The sequence below is a fragment of the Melanerpes formicivorus genome, unplaced genomic scaffold, assembly GCF_026170545.1.
Source record: "Melanerpes formicivorus ecotype bairdi unplaced genomic scaffold, bMelFor1.0.p_v2 SCAF_7, whole genome shotgun sequence".
Taxonomy (NCBI): domain Eukaryota; kingdom Metazoa; phylum Chordata; class Aves; order Piciformes; family Picidae; genus Melanerpes; species Melanerpes formicivorus.
Window position 1 is genome coordinate 4323608 of NW_027142359.1, and position 15048 is coordinate 4338655.

Below are 15048 nucleotides of genomic sequence, written 5' to 3' on the forward strand. Positions count from 1 at the left end.
CTTACCTGACCGTGTTGAGATTGTGAGTTCAGCTCAGTGCCCATGGTCTGTAGGAGACAGGTCAGGATGCGATGCAACTAGTCATGACTGCATGGAGAATGTAAATATTGAGCAATTGCTTAATGCCTTCTCTAGCTCAGGAACTCAGGCACATCAAACAAAGCTAGCAGGTGGCATGCTCAGAACAAACAAAAGGGCTTTTTCTTGCATTGTTTACCCAAAACTTTATAACTCATTACCGCAGTAGTCTGCAGTTACAGAAGTTTCCCTGAATTCAAAAAGAGCACGGTCTTATTTGGAGAGGAAAAAGCCTTCAAGGTCTGCTAATCCTAAAGATAAAATTTCTGCCTCAGGAAGTGCCTCTACTATAGATAGCAGGAGGAAGAAGGTGTCTTGGGAAAGTATCACTGGATGAAAAGGGCAGGCATCTGCTTTTCTTATGGCTGCTGCTGCTTGTGGCAGGATACTGCACTAATTGCACCTTTCATCTGACCCAGTCCAGCCAGGGGCCAGAATGCCATTGCTCTTGTTTGATCCAGGGTGCTGTGGGCTGTGTCTGCCAGTGTGAGTTTAAGAGGAACTGGAAGCTGAACATCATTTTTCTCTTCTAGTACAGGTATTTTCTAGAGCAGGTGATAGATAAACCCCAGTCTTGTATGTTTAGGAGCTTGATATTTATTGACACTGGTCATGCTGACATCTTTCTGCTGCTGCTGAGTGAGATATTGATGTAGGCAGCAAGCTGAAAATGAATAAATTTTGGATCTAATTTCTTGGAATAATTTGCTTTGTCATTTTCATTTCTCCACTAATTATTTACCCCGGGATAAACTGTGATGTGTGTGGCTTTATATACCAGATCAAGTGGAAATAGTTTGGGCTGAAAGTATTTAAAATACAAAAGAGGGAATTAAAGGGCAGAAGGCAATGATGAAGTAATGGCTTTGTCCTGGACACTGAGAGAGGGGAAGGAAAAAAAAAAGAAGATACAGAGAGACATTACAGAAGATCAGTACGTAGTGAATTATTTATATAGAGAAAAGGAGATACTTGAACATAGTAGAATATTTTCAGTCCTGTGGTGGGATTTATTGAGCCCCTGTTACGGTGTTGAAGAGGGCAATTAGGAAGGTTTTGGTGGAACAATGTAGGTATTGAAGGACTGGGAGTTAGGGTCTGATTCTATTACTAAAATGAGGTCCCTTCCACTATTTGAAGCTGTTTGCCCTTGTTATGAGGAAAGAGTATTTCAATGTGAGAAAGCTCCACAGAACTTACCAGAAACCATATGAAATCATCCAAAGTATAGGGGTTTTGATGATGAAGACTTTCTCCAGTTTGTTTTTCCTTTGTTCATTCCAGTTTTGTTACTGTTCACATACTCCTCCCATTGCTAAGACAGATCTCCTGCACATACGTGTTTCTGTTTTGGGAAGGGAATAGGGGAGGTAAAGGTGTGCTTTTGTTTTTTGTTTTTGTTTTGCTTGTTGTTGGGTAGCTGAAACAGAAATGCTTGTTGATAGTTTTAGCATAGTTCCTTGGGCACTTAAGAGCATTATTCTATGTTAGTACTGCCCTTCAACACAATGTTTGAATTCCCCATCTGCTCCCACTCTCCCACACAGACATGTGCCTTCTTTGTCTCTTCACATCAAAACAGGAATTAAAGATCCTGGAAGAGGAAAGGGAGTTCACAGTCTTTAAGAAGAGTTTGCCATGCTAGCACCATCACTGTTGTGAGTTCAGTGACTATAACCTCAGAAAGCCAAAAAGTGCTGAATTTCCAGTGTAATGTTTTATCTCCTTTTGACAATTGAAAAGCAGTTTTTAGTTAACATACTTAGATCTCCTCACACTGCAATTATGAAGCCTGATTTGAGCCTGTTAATCTTTTTCTCAGTAATCCATAGAAAAGCACAGCTGCACCACTAAACCCACACTGTTTATCCATGATGGCTGGGCCCAGGCAGCCTGCAGCGTTCCAAAGATCAAAGTTTAAAACAGACGTGCCAGTCCTTCATAATTCCTCGTGTGTAAGCACATGATACCACACAGTCTCTACTTGCTGCTGGTAAAGGCCCCTGCTGGAAATGCTTGGGAGTCTGCAGCTTTCCTGTGCTGCAGCTTAGCAGAAAGGTAGGTCCTGGCAATCTGATGACCCAGAAGTAAGGTGGGAAAGCCTGAGTTGAGTAGTTAGTTGTAATGAAACGGTCATCTGATTACTTAGTCCTTTCAACCTAAAGTAAACAATGTTAAGGATTTTATTTCCCCCTTTTTTTTTTTTAATTAAAAAAGAAATATTTTTGCAAATGACAGTTTCACCTCCCCCCCTTGTTTTTTTTCATGATTGCCTATGTGGGAAAACTAGCACATTTGTTTAAGGATAAACTGGGAAGTCTGTGGTTTCCAGCACACACATTTTGAATAATATTTATACAGACTATTATTTAATGTGCCATATAAATATTTATCGTATGCTGTAGCCCTTTGATCATAAATGCTTATTTGAAAAGCCATTCTGTCCCTGCTGTGATTTGCAGGGAAAGAGGCCATTGCTGGTTTAGTGCTTGGAGAGAATTTTGGCTGCTTCTCCTGTCTTAGCAGTTGTAGTCCCAGACTAACACGGTCAAGCTGGACATGCCTTCTAAAAATTGCCCTTTTTTTTTGCTCTCTGCCTCTCTCTTTCAGTTTGCAGATTCAAACACTAAGTTGTAAATAGGAGGCCCTAGCACCACAACAATTTTGAACAAGCAAAGCTTTATTAAAGTTCTGGAGGACTTTTTTCTTGGCTGCAAGAAGTCAGGCTTCCTGAGGTAGATACTTCAAGGGTATAAGAGGCACTGGTATTATCGCCACTGCTTTCCAGCTCTTGGGAAGTCCATAACCATGCATCATCCAGGCATCAAATATTTTTGTTAGGACTGTTGGGATTAAGGAGTTGACCTGTCTGAGTAGACCTTGAGGACTTGTTATTTCAGTCATTTTTCTGGTTTGCTATTTTCCCTCTGGTTTTATTGACTGCAGAAGCTGTGTGCTAAGAATCCAGTAGATACAAAATCCAAACCAAAGTTTTCTTTGCACGTAGCAATGCATGTTGGTGTCCAGATTCCAAAGCTTGTGCTAGGACCTTCTTTTATCTCTGAACTCCTCTAAAGCCTTTCTTCATTTCTGATTTGGAGTTTTTTTCTTGCACCAAAGGAGTCTTCTGTAAACAAAACTGAATGACAACATTCCTCTTTAGATTCTTATTAAAGTGCTTTGGCTAAATATTCTCTGCCAACCTCGATGCTGAGTTCTCTGGTTCTCAAGAAATACCTTCAGGCAGAGTCCCAAATTTTTGACACTAATGACCTGGAGATGACAGTGCTTTTTTGGATCCATTTAACAAGGAGGTGGCATACTAAATGATTGGTATTCCAGAAAGACCTTTGGCATCACAATGTGTTTTTGCAAGCAGATCAGATCCTATTGCAGAGATGCTATACTTTGGACAGCTTCAGTAAATCAGTACTTGCTATGCTTGGAAAAAGGCTTAATATTTACTTTTAACCTTTTTTTGGGGGTAAGATAGTGAAGTGTTGTTTGTAAATCTAGCTAAGTTTTATTCAGAGAAAGACCAGTTAAAACAGATTTGTGGTTCTTAGTTTGGACTCTGTCACTTCTCTTTCTTATGTCCACTGTTCTACTTCTGTTAATGAGTGGATATGCCTAGACTGATATGAACTGCTCAAGCACATAAACAAACTGTGCTTCCTGCTCAGTCACTTGTGCATGCACATCCTGGTTGCTTAGTAAGGAAAAAAGGAAAGTAAACATTACATGGGCTGATTGGGTTCCAGGTTTCAAATGTTTGTGGGAAGAATCCAATGCAAAGCCATAATTTTAAGTGCTGAGTAGGAGGTACTATGAGCTTAGTTCTCTAACATCTGTTAAGCTTGTTCTCTGAGTAGCAAAAACACATTAATGAGCTAAAATCAATGCTGCCATACAAGGAAGAGAAGTGAAAATTTAGAGTAAGATTGCATGTGTGAGACAAAGAGGTAGGATATAAAATACTCCTTTTGCTTTTTGTATTTAGTGAAAGAAAAGTAAGAAAGGTTTGATTTTGTTTTTAAAAAAGCCCTGCTTTGTAGCTTGTGGTTTATTCTTGTCTTTTTGTGAGTCAGCAGCTGAAGACAGAGCCAAAATAGGGAAAACTGGGGAAATTCATGAGGTAGTATCAGGAAAAGGCTTATGCAATTTCTTGATAGCAGAATTTCTCGTAGGTAGATAGCAGCATCTGCAGCCAGCCTTTTAAGCTGTGAGGAGATGGGAGTGCAAAATTAAAACTGAACATTGTCTTTTGAAAAGAATGTCTTAAAACTTCTTTTACAGCAGAGGGCTAAGAGGAAGATGCAGAGTGCTGTAAGTATTCCCAGCTGACAGATGCAGCATTAATCACAGATATCAGGAGAATTGTCCTCTCAGTGACAGAGGCATTAGCTTTTGTTAGCCTGACCAGGTCATAGAGCTAGGGCCAAGAAAATAAAGCGAGCTTTCTTGCCAATATTCTTAGGTGTTAGACTCATGGCACACCATTATTTTTAGCTGATTGCTCATTGCTTGAACAAATGACCTTGCTTAACGAGATTAGTGTGTGTTGCACCTAATCGACTGGGCAGATCCAGTGTGCTGGAGGAGAGCAGCTAGAATTTCTTTCAGGACCACAGGATGCTCTACAACTTTGATTTTCTCTAGTTTCTGATGTTGTTAGAAGCTAATAATCTGTATGGCTTCCTCTAGTGACCCTGCTGTGGGGTCTGCTAACTGCTTTGGTTTGTACCAGGCTGTTCAGGAGCTTTGGTAATGGACAGAAGTCCCTCATGCTAATGCCAACCAAGCAAGAACAAAATCACAGTATCACAGTATCGCTAAGGTTGGAAGAGACCTCGAGGATCATCTGAGTCCAATCTGGCACCACAGATCTCATGACTAGACCATGGCACCAAGTGCCACATCCAATCTCCTCTTGAACACCTCCAGGGATGGTGACTCCACCACCTCCCCAGGCAGCACATTCCAATGATGAATGACTCTCTTGGTGAAGAACTTTCTCCTCAACTCCAGCCTAAACTTCCCCTGGCGCCACTTGATAGTGCACCCTGGCCTCTAGTAGTAGTTAGTCTAAGGATGAAGTTACAGATTCAGGCAATTCAACATGCTTGTGATAAGAGATCTCCATAGCCTAACCACATGTCCTTGAACCATGTAAGGTGTAGGATGACAAGAAACTGGGTAGGTTGCTTGGGCAGTGGCTACAAACTAGAATGCAGGAAGTTCCACCTAAACATAAGGGTTGGACCAAATGGTCTTCAGAGATTCCTTCCAACCCGTGATGCTCTGTGCTTCTTCAGCCAAGGTGTTGGCTTATGATGTTTTAAATGCAAAACCCACTTTGTCCTAATTAGCTGTTACACTGTGTAGTTATTATCCAGATAATGGAGTTTTCTGAGATAAGGGACTGACTTTTTTTCCCTCCTCTTTTTTTCCTTCTTTATTTCACCTGCTACCTCTAACCCTCAGTGATTGTGGATTGTCTGTGGATACCACAGCACAACAGTGGTTACAAGCCAGCCATAGATGTAAACAGCTCAGTACATTGTGTCAACACTACCTTCAAACTTGCCACCCAATGATAGATCTTGACCTGTGCTCAAGATATTTTGAGCTGGGGTGGTAGGGGGGAAGCTTGGGTTTATGTCTTGTAGAAATAAGTAATAAACATTTTTTCTAAAGCAAGAGTACAGTTTATGTAGCTATATGAGCAGCTATTCATTCTGTAACATCTGTTAAGCTTGTTCTGAGTAGCAAAAACACATAGAAAGAGGACTTGAGCCATTTTCTCTTCCACTGCTTTTTCCATCAGGCTTTTGGTGTACTTTACCACTGAACTCTAGTTATTTAACACAAGACATGCACACACGCACAAAGTATTCATTTGAAATAGGAGTAATCATGTTTCTTAATTAAGCAGTACTCTCCAAGTCTTTTCCCCTTTGCTTATGCCCTTCCCTGCAACTCATCTTTCATGTACAGAAGTAATCCAGGTCACTTCTTTGGGAAAGATGAGCTCTTTTTAAGTAGAGCCTTTTTGATGCCATGTAAATACTGTGTATTCATCAAATTAGAATTGATCCTTTGGTTGTCTGGAAATCAGGAGCTCTGTGTCAGCTGCACTTGGTGTGTTTCAGAGGCTTAATAGATTGATACCAGCACTGAACTTTGTACTTCTCTGAAGTTTCAAATACTTTTATCAGCTCTAACTTAGCATTCTTCCAGCTTGATCAAAATGTAAATGTTAATTTCTCACAGTTTGTGCTTTAATGTTAAGTGCAGTGCATTTGTCACTGCATTAAATGTCAAATAGTTAAACGTAATGCAGTGAAATAAGCAGTTTATCCTGAATAATTAAATCCATTAATTTAACCTCATTTTGTTTCTGTAGGTTGTGAGAGAACAGGCAGAGATTTCCTGGGATGCTCTCATAACTCAACACATTTTCAACAAATTATTTTCTGAACCTATAAAATTGTGTGGGTTGATGGTGGATAGCTCTTAAAAATTTGCCCAGTTTGGTTTTCAGGTAGGTTTTTATGTTTTTCATTCTTTGGAAGGACCAAAATTGGGTAGTATGTACCAGATTGTCAGTTATTTAGGTTAAAAGGGTCACTCCCCATTTTTGGGGGGAGGGGAAACTGTTTTCAGATTTTACAGAAATTCCCTGACTCGCTCAGCTGTAATTTGCCTCTCATGATCCGGTTGGCTCTGTGGGAGGCCGAAGCCCTTGGCTCCTTGTTCCTTTTCAGGCCAGGGTTCAGTGGACCCAGGCACACCACCTCTTTCACTTTTTTAGGAGAATAATTTGTTTGCATTAAGGCAGTGACATAAATGTGGTGGTTCTCTAGCAGGCATCAGCAGCTTCCTCATCTGCCAGAATTCAGGAAAACCCAGGAGTCTCTGGGTGAAAATTCCCTTCTGTTTAAAGCACCAGCTCCTGAGTGCTGAAGACTTTGAAACTATACCCTTCCTGTCTCCTTCTCTCTTTTCCTTTATGTAGAGACAACGCTGTATGATAACAGCTCACTTGCTTGATTGTATGAGTGCAGGAACTTTATCATAGCATGCGCATTCTTACAGGCACATTTACAGTTTGCTTTTCAGGAACTTGGGTGCCTTGCAACTTAGATACAAATGTTTGAAGGAGAGCAGTGCAAGTAGTGCAAGACTCAATTAATAAATGCTGAATGAGTCTTACCAAGCAAAGTGTCTGTTCAGCACAGTTATCCATCAGCAGTCATTTGCTCTGTTTTTAACCTCTTGTTTGGTTTTGTTTTATTTTTCCCAGCAGGTTTTAATAAAGATGTATAGTGAGAAGCAGAGTCCAGCAAAATACTACGTTGGAATTGATGTGGGGACAGCAAGTGTTCGAGCAGCTTTGGTAGATGAACATGGGACAGTGGTGGCACATGCAGATCAGCCAATCCAGATTTGGGAGCCCCAACCAGACCACTACGAGCAATCCTCTGCAGATATATGGGCTGCTTGTTGCTCAGTCACAAAGGTATGGGAAAAAAAGTCAAGGTTATATGTTGCAGGAAGCTCTTCAGGTTCTGAATGCTTAAAGTCTTCCAGTCACCAGCCTTTCCCATTCAGTTCTGTGCATGTTGCGTTATTTTGTAACTTGCAACCATCCTTGTGCGTTAAAGGGACCCTGAGGCTGAGGTAGCCTCACTATGGCTGTTACTTAGGGGAAGAGCTGAAAGCCAGGCTTATGCTGTGACTGAAATGGAATGGAAGGCCTTTCTTTCTGCTCTTAGCTCAGGGGGATGACTTAACCACCGCCTTCAGGATTCACATCTGTGGGTTTTGTGTCACTAGTGTATATCTGAGCTACCACACAGTTTTTTGAGGAGTAAGAGAAGGTCAGTCACATCCTGGGCTGCATCAAAAGATGTGTGGTCAGCAGATCGAGTGAGGTGATTCTGCCACTTTGCTCTGGTGAGACCTCACCTGAAGTAGTGCGTCCAGCTGTGGAGCCCTCAAGACAGGAAGGATATGGACCTGATGGAGCAGGTCCAGAGGAGGGGCACTAAAATTATCAGGGAGTTGGAGCACCTCTGGCATGAGGACAGGCTGAGGGAGCTGGGGGTGTTCAGCCTGGAGAAGAGAAGGCTTTGGGGACACCTGATAGCAGCCTTCCAGTACCCGACAGTGGCCTACAAGATGGATGGAGAAGGGCTATTTACAAAGGCCTGTAGTGATAGGATGAGAGGCAATGGCTTCAGGAGAAGGGCCGATTTAGACTGGATGTTAGGAACAAGCTCTTTACCATGAGGGCAGTGAAACACTGGAAGAGGTTGCCCAGGGAGGTGGTTGGGGCCCTATCCCTGGAGGTATTCAAGGTGAGGTTCAACAGGACTCTGGGCAACTTGATGTAGTTGAGGACCCCCCTTCTGACTGCAGGGGAGTTGGTCTAGATGACATTTGGAGGTCCCTTCCAACCCAGACTGTTCTATGAGTCTGTAAAGTTCCTCAGGACCTCGTAATGCATGTATTTAAAGATACATGTGGTGCTGCACTGAAGTAATAAAGGAGCCTTTACTGTAGAGAAGTTGTTACCTGGTTTGTGGGTGGTGCCTAACATAATGTCTGTCACCTGTGAGCCTCATTATAGAGGATCCAGTATTATAAGATTAAAATATATCGTATAAATTTGTGAATAGTACCAAGCACAGAACCAGACTGAAATAAACCTCCCTGTAAGAGAAAATAGCATACCCTCTTCTCCAAGGATCTGCCTCTACACCCTGGTGGTAAAAGTAAATGAGGAACCTTGCTTGGCGGTGCATATATAGGCCATTTAATCTTGCTTTATAAAGCTCCAGCCTGCTCCGTGTGCTAAGGCTTGCTTTTTAAATATTCATGATATGCTTGGTAATTTGCAGATGGACAGTTCACCCATTCCCTTGTTATTGATCAGCCTTTTCAAACATTAATGAGCTTGGCTCTGCAGAAATGCCCTGAGATGAGAGAGACGAGGTGAGGGGGGAAGGAAGCTAAAGAAGGGAGCGACAGGAGTGATGGGGAAGAACAGCATGACCTTAAGCAAAGCAAGGCTTTTATTCCGCTTGTTTGATTTCTCTCTTTGTGAGTTGCTTTGTTTTTGCTCTGAACCTCTCTAGATACAATCTCTTACTTGTAAGCAGTCTGCAACTATAGCTTTACAGAGGCAGTGAGAGACTGACACTGGAGCAAGTCTAGTGGAAGTCTTTCCTTCTAGTACTAATTAAAATAATGATCTTTTTATTGTTGCTGAGAAGTGGCAATTTATTACCACGTTACACTTTAGGTGTCTTGCAGCCTCGCTTGGCACTTAATCCATGTGGGTGTTGTGTGGTTTTTGTTGGTGGTTTTGGTTTTTTTTTTCCAGTGCTGCTGGAAGCTGTGAAGTTGAGGCCTTTTAGGGTGGTTATTTTTGCGGGGTAGGTCTTCCAAAAAGTATGCTCTCCAAACTGCTGGTAGCAGAGCTTTTCAAAAAGTCTGCATTGCAGAAGGGATAGCACTGCTGCATGTTTTGACCAGCTTTATTTGGGGGAGCCTTCACTGTTGCAAGTCAAAAAGCTGGGGCACAGTATTACCAAAGCAGTTTAAGAAGGTTGTTGCTTCCACAGGTGGGGGCAACTGAGTGCAGTAACTGATGGAAGCACCTGGCCCTAATCCTGTGTCCATGTTTCATATGCAGCTCAACTCCAAGCTTTTAAAAGAGAGGAAAATTAGCATTGCTAGTTATTTGCTACTTCTATTTTCTGATATTTTGTGCTTCCTGCTCTTACTCAGAAGTGTGGCTGGTAAAATTAACATTAATGAAGAACTTTCTGTGGACCTTTGAATTCAGTTTTGATAACCAGAGATTATTTTTCAGTAATGAGATGCATTTTTGATTACAGAATCACAGAACGGTTTGGGTTGGAAGGGACCTACAAAGGTCATGCAGTCCAACTCCCTCTGCAGCCTGCAGGGGCATCCTCAACTAGATCAGGTTGCTCAGAGCCTTGTTGAACCTCACCTTGAATATCTCCAGGGATGGGGCCCCAACCACCTCCTTGGGTAATCTGTTCCAGTGTTTCACTACCATTATGGTAAAGAACTTGTTCCTGATACACAATCTAAATCTACTCTTTGCTACTCTGCCCCTCGTTCTATCCCTGCAGGCCTTTGCAAACAGTCTCTCTCCATCTTCTTATAGCCCCCTTCAGGTACTGGAAGGCTGATACTAGGTCTCCCCGGTGCCTTCTCTTCTCCAGGCTGAGCAACCCCAGCTCCCTTAGCCTATCTTTGTAGAGGTGTTAAAGGCTATTGAATCTCAATTTTGGAGTTTGATCTCACATTTCTAACGCATAGCTCATCGTCCGTACTCATTTGGATGGACGTGTTTGTGTTCAGGAGTGTTCTGTGTATTTGCAGAAAGTTGTCCATGGAGTAGATGCTGGCCAGATCCAAGGGCTTGGTTTTGATGCAACATGTTCCCTTGTTGTTGTGGATAAACAGTTCCAGCCTTTGGCAGTCAACTGTGAAGGTAGGACTCCAGCACTTCTAGAAACTGGTCTTACTGTACATGTTTTGCCCCTCATGGGAGTGAACTTAAGCATTTTGTCCAAGAGCCAAGTTAAGGGAAATAGAGATGAGAGAAAATATTTTTTACAGTAGGATTTTTTTTCATTCTACTGCAAAATTCAATTTGGGATGAGAATTACTGTTTGGCTAAACATTTGGCATCCTAAGATCAAAATCATTCTTCTTGGCTCAGAGAGACACTTTTTAGAGAAATCTATGCTTATTTGTCTTTTCTGCATATTTCCTTCTCCTTCAAACTTTGCTGCTCATGGCTGCTGTGGTGTGTGTGTATGCCCATGGCTGCTGTAGTGTGTGTGGATGCCCATCCACACTGGCTAAAGGCATGCTAAAAATGTCAGTGTTAGCACAATCTGTCTATTCTACCATGGAGCTACAGGCAAGGGGTTCAGCCTCTGTATTTCATTATACTCATCTTCTCTCTTTGCCTAGGACAGTACGAAACTTCAGAAGCAGTCTCTGACCTTTTTCTAGAAATTCCTTTTTTATTTTCACAATTGGTTTTAAAGTAGTGATTCAGACTCCAGCAAAGTCTGAGGCGCTTCTTTTCAGTGGATCCCATTAGAGATTAGGTGTGTGCTAAATCAGTGGTTACAGAGCCATAATCACAATTCTGTGTATGTTCCCTTTCTATTCTCAGATGTATTTGTCATCTCCTCCTCCTCTTCTCAAGAAACCAGCTTTGCCCCCAAAATGTCCTTCACTAAATTTAGATGTAATTATTTATTTTTCAGTTCAAGAGTCTCTTACAATCTGTTCGAGGCCTAATGATGTCTGGGACTATTTTGGTCTATTGAGTCAAATTCGGTTCTCGTTTCTTATTCTCTGATATCCCCAAGAACTTTGAGTTTATCCAGTGTTGTTGTTAAATAAGAAGAAAAGAATGCTTGTGTGTGAATGCTCTGAATGCTGTCCCACTGGTATGGGCGTGCAATGGTGTGGTTTCAGGCAGTCTCACAGTTCTATAGTGGTATTGCAACCCATGGTAGAAATATTGATGTGCCTCATACTTCTGCCTTGTCTTGGAGTATGCTTTCAAGAATATGCATGAGTGGCTGTGTCATGAAGTTGAGTGTGCAGTACACTTAGCAACAGAGGAATTCAAAGTGTTGTCTGGATTACTGTTCTAACTGTCTTGTTCTCATGTGCCATGCATACTTGCAAATGCTTTTTCTTTCCACAAAATGATCCAAAGGCTGGAGCACCTCTGCTGTGAGGATAGGCTGAGGGAGCTGGAGTTGTTCAGCCTAGAGAAGAGAAAACTCCAGGGAGATCTTAGAGTTCAAGGCCAGGCTGGATGTGGCCTTGAGTGGCTGAGTCTAGCTGAGAAGTGTCTCTGACCATGGCAGGGAGGTTGGAGTAGATGATCTCTGAGGTCCTTTCCAACTTGAGCCATTCTATGATAAAAGCAAGTTGTTCACCCTGAAACTGTATTTTTGGCAAGAATTAGGGTAGTTCTCCTAACAATAGAAGAGGAAAGAAAATCTCTCTGTCTAGTTGACTAGCTGTGTTAATTGCAGTTCATAATGTAATTGCTCAGATTTTGTCACACTTTCAGTTATTAGTCACCAAAATACTTCTTTATATATATTTTTTTTTAATCTTATATATGTTCTTTGTCAAGTAGTTTGGGTGCTTTGAACCAAGTGTAGTCTACAAGAGTGTGGCATTTCAACCTTCTTGGATGCTCTCAAGCCTTACTGGTTTCAGTCAGTATTCTTAGTGCTCAGCATGTCTTAAAGTTGGTTCAGAGACCTAAAATTGGATCTGTAGATAACTACTGTGGATTATTAATGCAAATAGAATTAAAGTTTTATATGTAGAAGTGAAAAGTGTGAATCAGCTTAGAGTCTAGTAACTTACTAAGGTTTTGTTTTGTGTTTTTTCCCCAAGGACAGAACTATAGGAATATTATCATGTGGATGGACCATCGTGCAGCCAGTCAAGTGGAGCGCATCAATGCCACACAACACAGGGTTTTGAGCTATGTAGGGGGAGTGATGTCTGTGGAAATGCAGCCACCTAAGTTGCTGTGGCTCAAGGAGGTGAGTGCACCCAAGACTGATGTATTTTTAATGATTAATGCCCTGTGTTATTTCTGAGAAGGAAATTTCTGAAACAAAATCTTTAGCCTTAGTGTTGAACCCAAAGGTGTGTAAAGTAAGGGCAGCCTTAAGTTGGGTTGAAACCATTTTGAGATGCTTTTGTTTCCCCTCAATTATTTAGAAATATCTTTGATGTTGTTGCAGTGCAGTGTTTCTTGATTAAAACCTTTCTTATGCCTTTTTAAACCTAATTTTAAGGTTATATATACATACAAATGTAGTTGCAAGTAACATGTCTTCAACATATCCTAGGATTTACATATGAAGACATGTTTCCTGCTCCTATTACTGTAGCTAGATTTATAGCAATTTGAGAGCAGCACAGTCTCCACATTGGGCATTCCAGCTAGAGTTACTGCCTCTGAGGTTGTGCAGCCAGCAGTGAGGGCACATGTGATGTCTTTGGCTGCAGTTTTGTTAGAGCTTTGCTTGAGTTCTGTCCCACCTGTAGGAAGGACACTGTCGGTAAATGGAAGGTGCTCTGTTCACACTGTAGACCTCTACTTCTGTCTCTTGTGTTTAAATGTTGTGTGTTGCAGAATGCCATTTCTCATCTAATCTGACAGTTATTAAATGCTTGCCACTTGAATTTTTTATAAGCTCCTCCAGTCTGGCTCTTACATTTGGTCTCAGTGATGCTTGCTGTCATTTTAACAAAGCCCAGATGTAAATTACTTGCTGCCAGTTTCAAACAAACAGTCTTGTACTTACAGACAAAACATTACAGAGCAGCAAGGTGCTGATTCGGGTAAACTAAAGGAATTAACTGCTGGGAGTAGGTACTGACAGACAGGGGATAATTTATGTTGGTTGTAGATGCTATCTGAAATACAGCTATCCATTTAATAGTTCTTCCCTTTTTGATCTGTGAGTGTTATACATCAGTCATTTTAAAAATAATAAAATGTTAGAAGCTGTAAAAAAAATAAATTAATCCAGTGTGTTTTAAACATTTTTATATTGCAAGGTCTGGAATATCAGTAGCTGACTGATCAGGAAGGGCCAGATGATGTGCTCTCCAAATGTGGACACCTGGAGATATAAGTCTATGCTATGACCTCAAAGCCCTCTGATGTAATTGCTGTATTATAAAGAGGAGAGGAAGTATTGCAGGGCTTGTTCCCTCTGTGAGCAAATGGGTAGGAAATAGAATTGCCCTTACCCTGCACTGCCTGGCAGGAGGGCATTATGAAAGAGGGCTTGTTCATAGGTCCCCTTTCAGCTCCTGACATACCAGCTTAAAGAGATGATTACCCTCAGGAGAGGGTCTTTTTACCTCAGTATCTGCTTGTGATCTGCTCATGCCACAGCTGCTGCATCCTGAGTGGACCAGCAAAGTCATACTGCTAAACTGCTTAGGCTTACCCTGCTTAGCTTGGGGACCTTAGGTGACATCTGCAGTAGCACCTCAGCTAGCTCATGAGGAGGAATAAGAATGTTTATGAGGGATTCGGTTGTACTCTGTTGAGTACATGTAGTGTTAAAGTCTCTAGCTTCAGACAGGTATGTGACCAAGTCTTGCTTACTGCTTCTATACTTGTTGCAAAATATGAGGGTGAAAGGAGTTTCAGGAAGAGTGGCAGTGTCAGTGTCCATCACAATGATGTGCCTATGACTAGCAGCAGAACTTCATCAAGTTCTGCTGCACTCTGACAGATGAAATTCAACCTCCTGTAATGCAGGTGTTCTCACTTTTTGCCAAGGAAGCCAAATTATACAATAACTTTGAATGTCAGGCTCTCAAAACAAGAGGTAAATAACCAGTTTGCACCTATGCTGTTATTCAGTGGAATGTCTTCAAGCAGTCTACAAATAATACATTAGTGAAGTCTCTTCAGATTCTTCATTGTTAATGTTTTATAGGTGAATAAAGTGGCACAGGAATTAAAGGCATGGTCAGAAAAAAACTATTTGTAAAATGCTACTTAATATTTCCTTCATGGCTTTTGAGTTGTACAGTCTCTCTTTTCTGTGTTTAGTATATTTCTCTCCTGATAATACTGCCCAGTGGTGTGGCAGAGGGAGATTTTGAGCTAGCTCACACACCACAAGGGAAAAGTATTCTATGCTGATTGCAGATTTATTTCTTATGCAACTGATAATACAGAAGCTGGCAAAAAGGAGGGGTGGTTTTCACATCCCTTGGGAGAAACAGAAGATTAGCAGGTAGAAAGAAACATTTTATTTTATCCTTTTTAACTGAGAATATTTGGACTCTGTGTGAAGAGGTATCATTTCTTCTGTAGCAAGCTCCTAAAACTTCATTTGCCTT

The 15048-nt window shown here is 41.5% G+C and overlaps 1 protein-coding gene across 11 annotated transcripts in view; it reads left to right on the plus strand.

The window, feature by feature from the left end:
- FGGY (FGGY carbohydrate kinase domain containing) overlaps positions 1-15048 on the plus strand; it is a 356970-nt gene that overhangs the window by 199450 nt on the left and 142472 nt on the right. For 5 of the 11 annotated variants that reach the window (XM_068140722.1, XM_068140721.1, XM_068140717.1 and 2 more), the window contains 4 exons: positions 6485-6622; positions 7388-7600; positions 10504-10615; positions 12565-12716. In XM_068140722.1, coding sequence (XP_067996823.1) covers positions 7400-7600; positions 10504-10615; positions 12565-12716 — 465 coding nt within the window. In that variant the 5' untranslated portion in view covers positions 6485-6622; positions 7388-7399. Of the gene's footprint in view, positions 1-2038; positions 2137-6484; positions 6623-7384; positions 7601-10503; positions 10616-12564; positions 12717-15048 lie in introns of those variants that run through there. The other 6 variants (XM_068140710.1, XM_068140714.1, XM_068140713.1 and 3 more) reach the window with 6 other exon arrangements.